The 13,043-nt window shown below is 44.9% G+C and overlaps 1 protein-coding gene across 1 annotated transcript in view; it reads right to left on the bottom strand.

Moving 5' to 3' along the window:
* KCNMB4 (potassium calcium-activated channel subfamily M regulatory beta subunit 4) overlaps positions 1–852 on the bottom strand; it is an 88,193-nt gene extending 87,341 nt beyond the window's left edge. Inside the window, exon 1 of the mRNA XM_040415721.1 lies at positions 436–852. Coding sequence (XP_040271655.1) covers positions 436–771 — 336 coding nt within the window. The 5' untranslated portion in view covers positions 772–852. The remainder of the gene's footprint in view (positions 1–435) is intronic.
* Positions 853–13,043: the final 12,191 nt, after the last annotated feature.

Here is a 13,043-nt window from a genome sequence, read left to right as displayed (position 1 = left end):
GGTATCAGCAATGTATTGCATGAGCAAGAGGGAGGTGGGACATACAGATTGAGTAGATGGCACACAGGGTGGCATGGAGTAACAAGGAACCTATAGAGAGAAGACAACTGGAGTGGCACTAAGGATATATACAGTAAGTAAGAGGGTATAGGACGCATAGAATAGATGGCACACAGGGTGGCATGGAGTAACAAGGAACCTATAGAGAGAAGACAACTGGAGTGGCACTAAGGATATATACAGTAAGTAAGAGGGTATAGGACGCATAGAATAGATGGCACACAGGGTGGCATGGAGTAACAAGGAACCTACAGAGAGAAGACAAATAGCAGCACAAGGGGTGACCTGTGGGACCACCAGGTAATAGATATTTGGATGTGGAAATCTGGGAGCAGGACATGAGCCCAGAAGGCTGTGGCATAGGGCACGCTGTACCTTGGGGTTGCTGATGAGCTGCTGCTCGTCCTCGTGGAGCAGCGCCCGGGAGTTGGACTCGGAGTTGTTGACGTAGATCTGCAGGCACGGGTACAGGGACGTGCCCTTACAGTCACTCCCGCAGGTGAACGTGCACTCGAAGGTCTCCCCGATCTGCTGCACCGACAGCACCGTGCAGTTGGCCGTCTTGCCCTGGAGGTCCTGCAGCGCCGGGTTCAGCCAGCAGAAGCCCAGGATGAAGAGGGAGACCACCGCGGAGATGATGAGGAATAAGCCCAGGCGGATGCTCTTGTCCTCGGCTTCGGAGTATTCATAAGCCACCCGGAGCTTCGCCATGGCAGTCAGCAGAGCGCGGCTCCCGGCTCACTCTCAGGGACATGCCGCCTCTACTTCTCACTCACAGCGTGGGAATCAGGCGGCTCCAGTCTACCGCTGCCCACCCCCGGCTCCGTGCCAGCCAATGGCGGCCCGGGCGTGCGCCTCACACGTGCGGCCACCCAGTGATGGCAGTAGTGACTGCAACTTCTCAATCTAGGCGACCACCACCATGCAGGAGATTGCAGTGCCACCCATGGATGCCAAGGACACCCGAAAAATGGCATAATAAATAAAGACAAACGCTGTGCAGTGGAATAGAAATGGCCGCACTGCTTTATTAAGGGTAACCTTAAAATAGTAACATACTTTAATAATTGAATCAATTTAATAATTCAAATTCGAGATGGATTTTTCTGCGACTGTTGATTCACAGTCGCAGCATGTTGCAGTGCGACACCATAGACTGCCATTATAAAAATTGTTGCGCAACATTGGTGCAACAAAATCTCGTGCTACAAATGTTGCAGTGTAGTTGTGCCCTATCTGTCACGCGACTTATTGTCGTCATGTAGACGTAGCCTTAACACTGGCACAGAAGCGTCGCCGAACCCGCAATTTAAGGACCAGCCACAGCCACCAACCAGGGCGCTGGAATCACCCTCAGCAACAGCCAATCAGCTGTGATCCTAGCTGTCACTAGGGCTCACAGGTAAATAAAAACAAAACCAGCTGATACCGGATTACACCGCTTGAGGTAAAAATCTGTAAAAGAAAGAGCGGGAAAAAGAAGGGGGGGGGGAAACCAACCTAGCAATATACATATCATGTAAGGTGCCATTGCCCCCATGTGTCCCCCAAGCGAAACGCTCTGGGGGGCCCGCACATTCTGTTACAATGTGTATTCACAAAAGCTGACCCTATCCGGGTATATATTTACACAGTATACCATAAAGCCCGACGGACTAGATGGTTATATCACAGTAAAATATAACTTTTAGTCGTCACTATTAAAACAGTTTGGGTCAGACAGACAAAAAGGAATTAAAAATCAACTGTTCCCTGTCTTTGATGGCTACCCGTGTGTGTTTAGTTCTCCCCGCTGAGGTCACTGACTTTCTGATAACATAACACTCATTTCCAGTTGCTGCCCTAAACCCCTGAAGAAGTCAGGTTAGGGTACGTTCACACTAGCGTTAGTTTTCCGGTATTGAGTTCCGTCCTAGGGGCTCAATACCGGAAAAAAAACACTTCAGTTTTATCCCAATGCATTCTGAATGGAAAGCAATCCGTCCAGTATGCATCAGGATGTCTTCCGTTCTGTCCCTTTTACGGTATTTGGCCAGAGAAAATACCGCAGCATGCTGCGGTTTTTTCTCTGGCCAAAATTCCGGAGCCAGCATTAATTTCCATTGAAATGTATTAATGCCGTATCCGGTACCAAGTGTTCAGGAAATTGCGCATGCGCCGTCCTCCTCATTCGCCGCGCGATCCCGTCTTTCTGGCGCTCACGATGATCACTGGCTTGCAATCTACAGTGATCACGTGGGGCACTTGGAGCCTGAAGATAGTGGAGCGCGCGCACGGGGGGGAGAGCAGACAGGCAGGCATCGCGTACGGCGCATGCGCGATCCTGTTACAAGGTCGCGCTTCTGTCCGCCAGAAAGACGGGATCGCGCGGCGAATGAGGACGGCGCATGCGCAGGATTCAGAAGCGCCGTCCCGGCGACTGAGCCGGCTGTCAATCACAAAGCATAGAGGCGGGGTTAGGGCAGGGGAGGTACGGCCAGAGGAGAGGGAAGGGCTACCCCCTTGACTTGTTGCCTGACTGTTGGAGCAGAAATCAGAACTTTATAAGACGGTTTTTTTATGAATAAAAAGCGCAGGAAAGCGGCACTAACATGGATAACAACACATTCAATATAACCCATAAGGTACTGTGGCTAGTTTATAAAGTGAAAATGAGGTGAAAGGTTCGCTTTAAGTTTTAGGTCTTCTGTTCACCAGTCATTTGGAGCTAAGTCACTGGTAGTAATATGACCAAGTGGTAGATTCAGAACTATACAGTAACCAGTGAAGCAACTGGAAATGAGTGTTATGTTATCAGAAAGGCAGTGACCTCAGCGGCGAGAGTGCGCCCCCCGGCAAGGGCAAAACTAAACACACACACCTAGCCATCAAAGACAGGCAACAGTTTATTTTTAAATCCTTTTTGTCTGTCTCACACAGTTTTAATATTATATTTTACTGTGATATAACCATCTGGGTCAAGTTGGTATTTGGTCCGTAAGGCTTTATTGTATACCCATTCTGTTAGAAACTTTTGCCAATGTCAGGACTGCCAGTGGAGCCTAAATTCTGCATTTAAAGGGGCAGTGCCAAGTTACAAAGTTGTCCCCTGTTCACAGGATAGGGCATAAGCAATACCCCCAACTGTCCTGCATGGAACAAGACAGTCCCAGATTTCAGCAGATGTCCCATGGTCCCGGGTGGACTGGGGCATGCTGTCCCAAATCCTAAGGAAGCAGAGACAGGTGAATGCAATGGTGAAGCAGGGATCTGTCCACACACTGCGTCACCATCCACCCAGCCGGTAGTCTCCACAGCAGCAGGCGCCATGCAGTGACATATCACATCTGCTGGGCTAAGTTAGACCAGGGAATGATGATCCTCCCCCAGACTGTGCGCTCTTGTGCCCAGCCCAGCAGGAGAGTTATGATGTGCTCCATTCACCAGGGGAACGGGGCTAGGTGAGATTTATTTTTATTTTATTAATAGTACTGGCTTCACTGATGTAAGGGGTCAGCAGAGCAGCACTATTGTGATGGACACTAAGGGGTCATTTTACTGTATGGGGACATAAATATTGTGTTTGGGGACACTAAGGGGGCATAGCATGTGTGTGCATAACTATTGTGTGCGGGCACTTAGGGGGCATAACTACCGTGTGGGGGTACAAAGAGGGCATGACTACTGTGTGGGTGCTCAAACAGGGAATAACTACTGTGTGTGGTCACTAAGGGAGCATATCTACTGTATGGGGCACTAAGGGGTATAACTGCTGTGTGGGGGCACTAAGGGGGCATAATTAATGTGTGGGGCACAAAGAGGGAATATCTACTAAGTAATTGCACCAAGGGGACATAACTGTGTGTGGGCTCTAAGGGAACTGGACGGTATTGGGCACTGGGTTAAGTTAGATCCATGGAGTAACATAAAATTATTTGCCATGGTGCACTAAGCACGGATCTGATAATGTTCCGCTTGTGTTTTTGAAAGTTGGGAGGTATGCGTAAGCATCTGATTGGTGAGAATGTGGGTCCTGTTCTCCCCAAATGAATGGAGCAGAGGTCGCTTATGTCACTTCATTCATTTTCTATGGGACTGCCGGAGAACCCCAAGAACAATGCTCAGCTATCTCCGACACCTTCATGAAGATTATGCATAGAGTGGCAGTGGTCATCCGCAACATGCCGCTCCATTGATTTTCTATGGTACTGCCTAGAGATCCCCACTGGGCTATCTCTCATAAAGATTAATATAATGGCAGTGGTAATCCGCTAACCTGCTGCTCCACTCATTTAGGGGAATGAGGATATGCTCATTCATCGGGTGATCAGCAGCACTGGGAAATGATCAGGACCCTGATAACTGTCCTGTTCCTTGGCCTGTGTTAAAGACCTTACACAAAGGAAAAATGGTGTAACGATAGGGCTCCCTGCTGCAGTCTGGCCACAAGCCTGGAGGCCCACAGGTCCGTCATTGCATTAAGTACTTCTTTCATCTCCTTTCTGATTTCTTTTGCTGTCTGGCATCCAAAGTATCGTAAATATGGACACTGTAGAAAAGACGGGGAAGAAGATCTCTGATGTTGGACATCACCCACTGTCAGGAGGATTCAATTCTATGGGGCTGAGCTGCACCTAGGCGAAATAACCAATGAATGAGTCGTCACTGAGCCTAGAGAAAGCATTAAGAAGGCTACGGCACTGCTGCCTTCTCAAACAGCTGATTGGCGGGGTCCCAGTTGTCGGACCCCCAACGATCAGATACTGATGACCTATCCAGAGGATAGGTCATCAGTATTAACATCTCGGAAAACCCCTTTAAGTAAAGGAAGCTGTGGAGAAAAATGCAGATGGCCAGCTACAAGGGTTACAGGGTTCGTATAGTACATATCTACATGAAAGAGACTGCTTAGGTGTGCAGGAGATTATACTCAAATTTTTACAATTAGTCCAAGACTACTATATTACCCTACTTTAACATATGTCTTGTTTTGACTTATAAAACATAACTTTTATTATCAGGCATTAATATTTCATTGACCATTAAACACCTTTGAAACTCTCAGTTGTGTTGCCTTTTTTGTTTATTATGTGTTTTAGCAGCACTGTACACCTATTTCTACTTTATCTGAGGAGGACTACTGGTAGCCGGCCGCGTGCTGGCTCCAGATTTTCCCTAAACCTCCTTCAACAACCAATATTAACTAACCCAAGGCATCACTCCTGTCTCTAAAAGCTACCCCAAACACTGCCCCCCGACATGTTTCGCCAGATACTCCGTTATAGTCAGGGGATCGGGCAGTGAGTGTTTGATGGGCGTGGCACAGACCTTTTATTGTTTCTCATCGTGACGTAATCACCGCTGACCAATCCTATTTGGTGTACTTATTCCTAGGACCTGTGTTGTTGTTATCTTCTCATTGGGGCCAGGGTACTTGATTCTCCTCCCATATTTCTTACCTCCCTCAGTTCCGTGCCTTCCCCTATTCTCGCGATATCTAGACAATGTAACGCGCAAGTAATCAGACTTAGGCTACTTTTACACTGGCGTTTTGGCTTTCCATTTGTGAGATCCGTTCAGGGCTCTCACAAGCGGTCCAAAACGGATCAGTTTTGCCCTTATGCATTCAGAATGGATAAGGATCAGCTCAGAATGCATCAGTTTGGCTCCGTTCCGCATTGGAGGCGGACATCAAAACGCTGCTTGCAGCGTTTTGGTGTCCGTCTGACGAAACTGAGCCAAACGGATCCTTCCTGAGACACAATATAAGTTAATGGGGACGGATCCGTTTTCGCTGACACAATCTGGTGCAATAGAAAACGGATCCGTCCCCCATTGACTTTCAATGGTGTTCAAGACGGATCCATATTGGCAATGTTAAAGATATTACAAACGGATCTGTTCTGAACGGATCCGTACCAAACGGCAGTGTGAAAGTAGCCTTAGATGATCTCTTGTATCGGCATCACATTGAGCATGTCCAGGGACTTAAGATTCCAGCTCATTCATCTCATGATTGTGCATGTCTAGAGACTTAAACTTTCAGCTTCTTCACTTGTTAGCAATAATACAGTAGCTCTACTTAACACCTTCTTAATATTAGGCTAATTATTATTGTGGTAACTTGTAGTGCCAATGTGAATACTGATCTGGATTGCTTGCATGCATGATTTTACTCCCATTTATTATTAGTGTATTATTATTATTATTCTAAAACCAATAATATTTATAATTAATACATGATTTACAGTACCATTATTATATTTATATTTAATAATTCACAATAATACTAATTGATTTTATCCATACTGATAATGTATTTGCACATCTTATTATTTACAGTATAATCAATCATGTGCCTAAATTATCTACTTATATTTATTAGTTGCAACAATCATGCATGGATCAGTTCACTCCGTTTTTACATGGCACTCATCCAATAGCGGCCAATTGGCCCCTCATCATGTATTTAAGTTTTGAGCACAATGAACTACGGTATGTTGTATCATTTTGTATCAAGTATTTTATATAGCTCTACATGATACTTTCTTAGGGCTCATGCACACGACCGTTGTTGTTTTGCGGTCCGTTTTTTACGGATCCGTTGTCCAGTATCTGAGTTTTTTTTCCCTCTGATTTAAGTCCTCTTCCGTTCCTTTATTGCACAAAACATATCCGTATGGTTTCCGTATTTGATCCGTTTTTTGCGGATCGTATATAGAAACAGTAACTTTTTAATCACCAAACACATGAGCAATATGGGGTGGGCATAGCATTTCTACAGTATGGATCCGCAAAATACGAATGAAATATGGATGACATACGGATGTGTTCCTTGTGCGTTCTGTATTTTTTGCGGACACATTGACTTAAATGGGGCCTCAGACCGTGATTTGCGGACAATAATAGGACATGCGCTACTTTTTAGTGGAACGACTATGCGGACAAACGGAAACGGAATGCACACGGAGTAACTTCTGTATTTTCTACAGCCCCATTGAAGTGAATGGTTCCGCATACGGTCCGCAAAAAAAATGGAACGGAAGCGGAAAGGAAATACGTTTGTGTGCATGAGCCCTTAGGCTCATTATTATTGTGGTAATTCGTGGTGCCAATGTGGATCCTGATCTGGCAAATTTGCATGTTTGATTTTACTCCAATTCATTATTAATTTAATACATTATTATTATTAATCTAGCGTTCATGATTCTATAAGCTAAAAACCAATAATATTTATAATTAATACATGATTTTATTATTTATTCATCTAATTATATATTTATCATATTTATAATGATTCTCAATACTACTGATTTATTTGTATTCCATACTAGTCATGTGTTTATAGATCTGATAATTCACAGTTTATTCAATCGTGTGCCTAAATTATCTACTTGTATTTATTAGTTATACCAATCATGCATAGAAAACCAGATCAGTTCACTCTGTTTTTAAATAGCACTCGTCCATGACGACCAATTGGCCCTTCATCATTTATTTTATTTTTGACCATGTAACGGATCACCTGGCACCCCGACTGGGTACCTCCGTTGACGATGCTCCTAGCGTTTTCCTGAGGTTTCCAAGCACTCTGGCAGACACCACAATCACCGAACCGAAGCAGCATATAAATCCTCTTCAAGCCTCTGAATGCTGTAGACCAGGGGTAGGCAACCTCCGGCACTCCAGGTGTTGTGAAACTACAACTCCCAGCATGCATACTTGCTCTGCTCTTCTCAGAACTCTCATAGAAATGAATGGAGCATGCTGGGAGTTGTAGTTTCACAACAGCTGGAGTGCCGAAGGTTGCTGATCCCTGCTGTAGACAGTTGAATAGGAACCATACGAATAGGTTTTCACTCCTAGCAGTCAAACTGGGACAGCATACCATAAATCCTCCCCCAAGAATGAGACGACACTTCACCTTGAGGGTTAAAACAGGAACTGACTGTACTTCACGTACAGCCTCTTTTATTCACAAACCAAAAACATAGTACTGCCCACAGGGGTTTGAAATACAACCAATCAATATATTACAACACATCCCCACAAAATCCTCCCCTCTATCCATGATAGAATTACCTCACACTGGGTTGATGCAATCATCACAGACAGACGAATACACAATATCCTCTGTCCTGGAGACAACCGAGAAGTAATTCAATTATCTCTCAGGACAAAGGACATCGCCAATACACACAGAGAGACAACAGGACAGGAATCCCCACCTAAACACACAAAATCCTCCCTTCTGTCTGTGATATAATTATGGATTAACATAATCATCACAGACAGTAAAAATACAGTTTTTAAACATACTCTATAACTTTAAAACCATACATTCCATCTCCATAAAAAATTACATATTTAAACTCAGCATACATTAAATATAACCACTTCCAAAAATCACACAAATCCCTCCAGCGGATCAAAAGTTAAGTGGAAGTCCTTTATGACCGACCGCAAGCACAATTTCCTGCCCAAAACAGTTCCATAGATTTGGGCTGTGCGGTCGGTCAATTTCATGCAGAAAAACGACTAAGTCCCATCTTCGAATGGGACTTAGTCTCTGGAGCTGAAAGTTCCGTATGGAAGAAGGTAAGGGTCAGCGGTGTTCGTGTATTTGCGCATCCGATTTTAGTTCCACAGAATCTTTATTATACACCGCTGACCGCGTTCGGTCCTATTAACAGTCCAGACATGCGGCCTAGTTCTGTTACACTGTTCTTGAAGGGTAATATGTCCCGGGGCCATAGTCATAGGGCAAGAGGCTGGTAAACAGGCCTCTCCAAAACCCAGTGGCGAGGTTGGTTTCGCCACAGACCACAATAAATTATTTTACATAATTATGTCTCTTCTTTTTTTTTATCATATTTGTGTAAGAGGTAGCTCTCTTTCACTGGGGTTGCAACCACACACTTCTTCATGGACACCAGGATTTAGGGGCCAAACTGTGCTTTATTGTGGCACACGGCATAACGAAAAAACATACAAAGCCAAAATAAAACACCTTGCCAGTCTGGGCTCTACCTAAGCACACAGGTTTCCCTGACTCACCTCTAAGTACCGCTTAGGGTCAGGGTCTCAGGCTCCAAGCCTTAGCAGGTTCCGCTCATCAAGCATCAGTCCACACAGGGGAGAGATCAGGCTTCACATAGCCTTGTGGCCCCTTAGTTCTCCTGACTGAGACCACACACAGAACCTCTGCTCCAGGATCATACACACTTCCCCAGACTGACACACTGAGGGTGGATTTATGCCAGACTGATTAGGGTAGGCTTCATCTGCGCTCACCTCAGGCATGAGGGAATACCCGTGCTGGAAGGGTATGGACCGGCAGCTCCCACTATCAAGCCTAACTGCCAGTCCAATTAAAATCCAGCCCAGAATACAATGTAAACAAAACTGTCTCAGCAAACTATCCTTTGCTGAGACCACTGCACACTTCTGGATGTTAGTTATCTCACCAAGCTGAGGTACAGTGCTGCCCATAATTATTCATACCCTTGGCAAATTTTGACTTAAAGTTACTTTTATTCAACCAGCAAGTATTTTTTTGAACGGGAAATGACATAGGTGTCTCCCAAAAGATAATAAGACGATCTACAAGAGGCATTATTGTGGGGGAAAAAACATTTCTCAGCTTTTATTTACATTTGAGCAAAAAGTATCCAGTCCAAAATTATTCATACCCTTCTCAATAATCAATAGAAAAGCCTTTATTGGCTATTACAGCAATCAAACGCTTCCTATAATTGCAGACCATCTTTTTCTTTGTCCAGATGAGCTTTTGCAAAGGCCAAGCGAGCTTTTGTGTGCCTTATTACTTGCTGATTGAATAAAAGTAACTTTAAGTCAAAATTTGCCAGGGGTATGAATAATTATTGGCAGCACTGTATCTGGGTGAGATATACACGCCCTCCTGCACTGTATGCCTCGCCACATTTGTTACAATTATGTCTCTATTTGTTTGTTTCTTATTACAATAATTCATTACCATAATTTAGGGAGAAGAAAGTTTAGAAAAAAATATATACTAGAACTTCGGGAAGATGGGTGAGAGTTAGTACTATTGTCACGACTGTGACTGATCCAGACAGGTCTGGGAGGAGAAGGTCGCAGCGACTTGCTACTCGCGATAGCTTGTGAGTTTGCTCCGTGGTTCAGGGTATGTCATCCGGGTTTTGCCTTGTGAACCTTTTTGTCCTGACTGGGAGTTTGTAGGCATCCTTCTCAGGTGAGTCCTGTCTGCCACTCCCAGATACTATATTAGTTGCAGTCATTGCCAGATATAGTCCTTACTTCCAGTGCTATTCTGACCTGAGAAGGAGATCGTTTGACGGTGTTGCTGTGGAGCTCTTGTCCCGCGTGGACTGTCGTGTTTGGGATCGCCTTCTCTGCTCGTGACTGGATAAGTCTATCTCTGCTGTTAATTGTTTGTTTGTTGCTATCTTCCCCTGTTGTTCTCCTAGACGTGAGTGATGGTGACTAGTGCTCCCATCGGCCTTTCCCCAGTCTAGTCTTGTTAGGGTGACTGAGGGTTTAGGCATCCTGCTCGCCGCACGGGTTCACACCCCGTCTAGGGTCTCAGGGCAGACAGGTGCCAGCTTAGGGTTAGTCAGGGGTGGCCATTCTATTTCCCATCCATAGATAAGGGTCCCCCTTCCCCTCCGTCTGATGCTACACGACTGCTGCTGGGATAGCGGTCGTGACAACTATAAGGCTGTACCTAAGTGTATAATTGTAATACAAGCATTTTAATGGCCTGGATACTCAATATTATAGTATTTACCGGTAGTTATACTAATCTCATCTTTAATACTAGGCCGCATCGGTTAGTTGTTACCTTCAGTTGTTATCATTTGTTAAAGAAACGATGCAAAGGTGAAACTTTCATTAAGTCTAGACTTTTAAGGCGATGAATCCATCTCGCTTCTTCTTGCTGTACTCTTTTATCTATATCCACTTGTCTGGGACCTAGCGTAAGCTTACTTATGCCCCAAAATATGAGGCTGCTAGCGTCTCCTTTATGTATATCTCTAATATGTCTGGACAGGGACGTTTCGGTTTCAATATTTATATCACTCAAGTGTTTGGATACACGCTTTCTCAATTCTTGTGTAGTTTTACCAATATATAACTTTGGACATCCACGTTTGATGGCATAGATTACACCAGTTGTTTTACAGTTTATACTGTTTAATCTGATACTTCTTGTTATCGGTTGGATAATTATTAGATTATACTCCATCCCATCACTACTTACAGTGGTGGTGTGCAGGGGTATACAGACTGAAAAGATACAGACCCAATATTTTGCCCAGGGTATATTCAATAGAAAAGACCAATAGCTAAAAGGTATAAATCCAGACCATAAACTTACAGGTGTTGGTGTGCTGTCATTATTGTTATTTTTATTGTTGGTGTGCTGCCATTAAGTTTCAGCCTATATCACCTGCAGTTTATGTCCTAGTCTGGAAGAGTTCACATTACTGATATTTTTGCATTCTTTTGATCCATCAGAAGAACAGAAAAATAAAGAAAAAAAATATGATTCTGTAAAGAAACGGATCCCAAAAAAACAGTACTGTATGCAGGATCCATTTATTTTTTATTTTTCTGTTTTTCTGACCAATCAGAAGAACGGAAAAATAACAGTGATGTAAACTCTCCCTTAGAATTACTGTAAGCTATTCTCACCGTTGGTATTACTAATAATTTATTAACTACTTAAATGTATCAGTGACAGTAACTATCGTATTTTTTTCTTATAGTCCGAATGCTAATGACAGCTTCCATTATCGAAGTGGTCATCAGCATGCGGGAGGCACAGGAAGGTGAGAGCAGCGCTCCGCTGGCTGTACTCACCCTCCCTGCTCTTCTTCCAGGTCCTGTTGTGTCCTGACCGCACACAGCGTGAGGACATACTGCACGTAGGCGCGCACTGTGAGTTGACGCTGTGCAACGTCCGCTCATAGTGCACAGCGGGATCCGGAAGAAGTGGTGAGTCATGGATGAACTTTATTCGTTTATTTATTTTAACGTTTGATGGAGGTCCTGATCTGAGACTGGGGGTTTGATGGGGACCTTATTTAAGGCTAATGGAGGCTGGGAGGTCCGATTTGAGGCTGATGGGGTCTGATCTGAGGCTGATTGGGGGCTGATGGGGGCTGGGGGGCTTATGGGGACCGGGGGTCTGATAGGAGGCTGGGGGGGTCTGATGGGAAGCCGGAGGGTCTGATGGAGGCTGGGGGGTCTTATGGGAGGCTGATAAAGGTTGAGGGGTTTGACCTGAGGCTGGGGGGGTCTGATGGGAGGCTTATAAAGGTTTAGGGGTCTGATCTGAGGCTGATGGAGCTTGGGGTTTCTGATCAGAAGCTGATGGAGCTTGGGATCTGTTCTGAGGTCTGATGAAGAATGGGGGTCTGATTTAAGGGTATGCTCTGAGGTCTAATGGTAAATATTTTTTTATTTTCCTCCTTCAAATCCTAGTTGCATCTTATAGTCTGGCGTGTTATATAGTGTGAAAAATACGGTATATGATTCAGCTAACCTGTCAAGAAAAGCTGCGACCCCCCATCACAGTAATTTTCGTTTCAGCCTCTATGCAGATATCAGTATGACTGCAGCAGTTTCCAAATCCTCAGCATGTCAATTATGTTTTCAGTTTTAACTACAGAGTTCAGCCCTTTTCCAACGGTTTATTTCCATGGTGAAGCAGGGAGCCATCCGCTCCCTACTTCACTGTTCCGCTGTTCTCCGGTGCTCCCCCTCAGGCCTGCTGGCTGTGCAGGAGGCTGATTCCCGGGCTTTCAGCGCTCCTCCCACAGCCAGCAAGCCGATGTGCAGCCTGAGTAGGAGCGCCAGAGACCAGGAGAACAGTGAAGCAGGGAGCGGATGTATATTGGTTCTGCTGCTGCTGTTGGGAACGCACCGGGGACGCACCTGAAGACATGATCTAGCCCAGGAGAGATGAGAAAACCCTAAGTGCAAGACCTCGACGC

This window comes from Bufo bufo, chromosome 1 (genome assembly GCF_905171765.1).
Source record: "Bufo bufo chromosome 1, aBufBuf1.1, whole genome shotgun sequence".
Classification (NCBI taxonomy): Eukaryota; Metazoa; Chordata; class Amphibia; order Anura; family Bufonidae; genus Bufo; species Bufo bufo.
This window is presented reverse-complemented; position numbering and strand designations above follow the sequence as displayed.